The sequence below is a fragment of the Cyprinodon variegatus genome, unplaced genomic scaffold (genome assembly GCF_000732505.1).
Source record: "Cyprinodon variegatus isolate N-32 unplaced genomic scaffold, C_variegatus-1.0 Scaffold1704, whole genome shotgun sequence".
In the NCBI taxonomy this organism is placed as follows: domain Eukaryota; kingdom Metazoa; phylum Chordata; class Actinopteri; order Cyprinodontiformes; family Cyprinodontidae; genus Cyprinodon; species Cyprinodon variegatus.
Window position 1 is genome coordinate 75611 of NW_015152157.1, and position 1377 is coordinate 76987.

General features: G+C 40.9%; 1 protein-coding gene across 3 annotated transcripts in view; it reads right to left on the reverse strand.

The window, feature by feature from the left end:
- Positions 1–1377, reverse strand: part of LOC107104349 (serine/threonine-protein phosphatase 2B catalytic subunit gamma isoform-like) — a 55545-nt gene that overhangs the window by 28478 nt on the left and 25690 nt on the right. For all 3 annotated transcript variants that reach the window (XM_015404340.1, XM_015404339.1, XM_015404338.1), the window contains exon 3: positions 394–505. In XM_015404340.1, coding sequence (XP_015259826.1) covers positions 394–505 — 112 coding nt within the window. The remainder of the gene's footprint in view (positions 1–393; positions 506–1377) is intronic.

Below are 1377 nucleotides of genomic sequence, written 5' to 3' on the forward strand. Positions count from 1 at the left end.
AACCCGCGCCCTATAGTACGGTGCGCCTTATGGTCGTGAATTTACAATCTTGGTATAGTTCCTGCTCTAAGTGGGTCGCTCTATCAGCTAAAGGCGCGCTTTAGTCTCAATACTCCAGTTAACGATTAATCGATTAGTAAATTATTTAGATTATTACTATTATTAGATTGTCTCAGCTCTACTTTACGCTGATCTTCTCTCTCTCTGGCCTGCCTGAGTTTCTGCTTTGAAACATCCTGATTAAAGCTGTGTTCTCAGACGCCTTGCTGCGTGCCACACTTCTTCACCCAGACGGTCTAAAACCCTGCCGACAGGCTACCATGAAGTGGTGCAAAGTGTGCGGGAGAGCGTTGGATTGCTCGGCCTGGATATGGAGGAAAGTGGTGCACTTACATTCCTGTTTGAAGGTGAAGTACTCTGTGAGGTGCCGACACTCGTGGTTCCCACGCAGGAGGAAGAGTGTGGAGGGGTGGTTGATCTTAAGCGACCAGAGGTAGAGAACGCACTGAGGAGAGAATGGTGGGAAAGTGTGAGGGAGGTTTTTATTCTGCATGAGGCTCCAGATCGTAGGAAGGCAGCAGGAGATGCAGGGAGGCTCCGAATTCAGAGACAAACACTCAAACCTGCAGCCACTTTGCCTTGAACCCCCGAAAACAAAAAGCCTCAAAAGAAATGAATCTTTTATTTCATCCTGCATCCAGCTTTACATTTGATTCTCACTGGTTAAAAAAAAAAAAACAATTTTAGGGAAGCAGCGTCATAAAGACAGCAGCTTATATTCTTTCACAGCATGAAGCCATGAAACAATCCCAGATTATCCTGAGTCCTTCATTCTTCTCGTTTCTGTTTGCATAAAAGCAGCTTCTAATGGTCTAAATCAGCGGTAACCAATTAATCCTCTCCCTTTAAATATTTAATTCTCTGTGAAAAAGAACAACTCATTCTTTAATAAGGTCATCCTAAAACGGACCTGCAATGTTTGTTTTTTAAACCTAATGTGTGTAATGGACCTAGTGAATGATATATATATTTTTTATGCATAAAACTACTAGAAAAATCAGACTAAATTTGGATATCAAACAGCATGATTGGCTGTAAGGAGAGCGGAGGACATCGAGTTCACTGAATAAAACCTGCTGCTGACCAGGTTAGCTCTGAGGAGAAGGTTACCATGGCAACAGAAACAGAGGTTGAGGAAACTCTGTTTTCGAAACGGCCTCCTTGGCTGATGATAATCCTAATATGAATAAACTATTATTTAAACTTTTTATTATTTTCCTGTAGTCAAATTTAACAAAAACAAAAATAAGATTATTGTGATCAATCAATCACTGAAATAAAGGTAAACTAATTTACAGGATAATCATACAGAACATG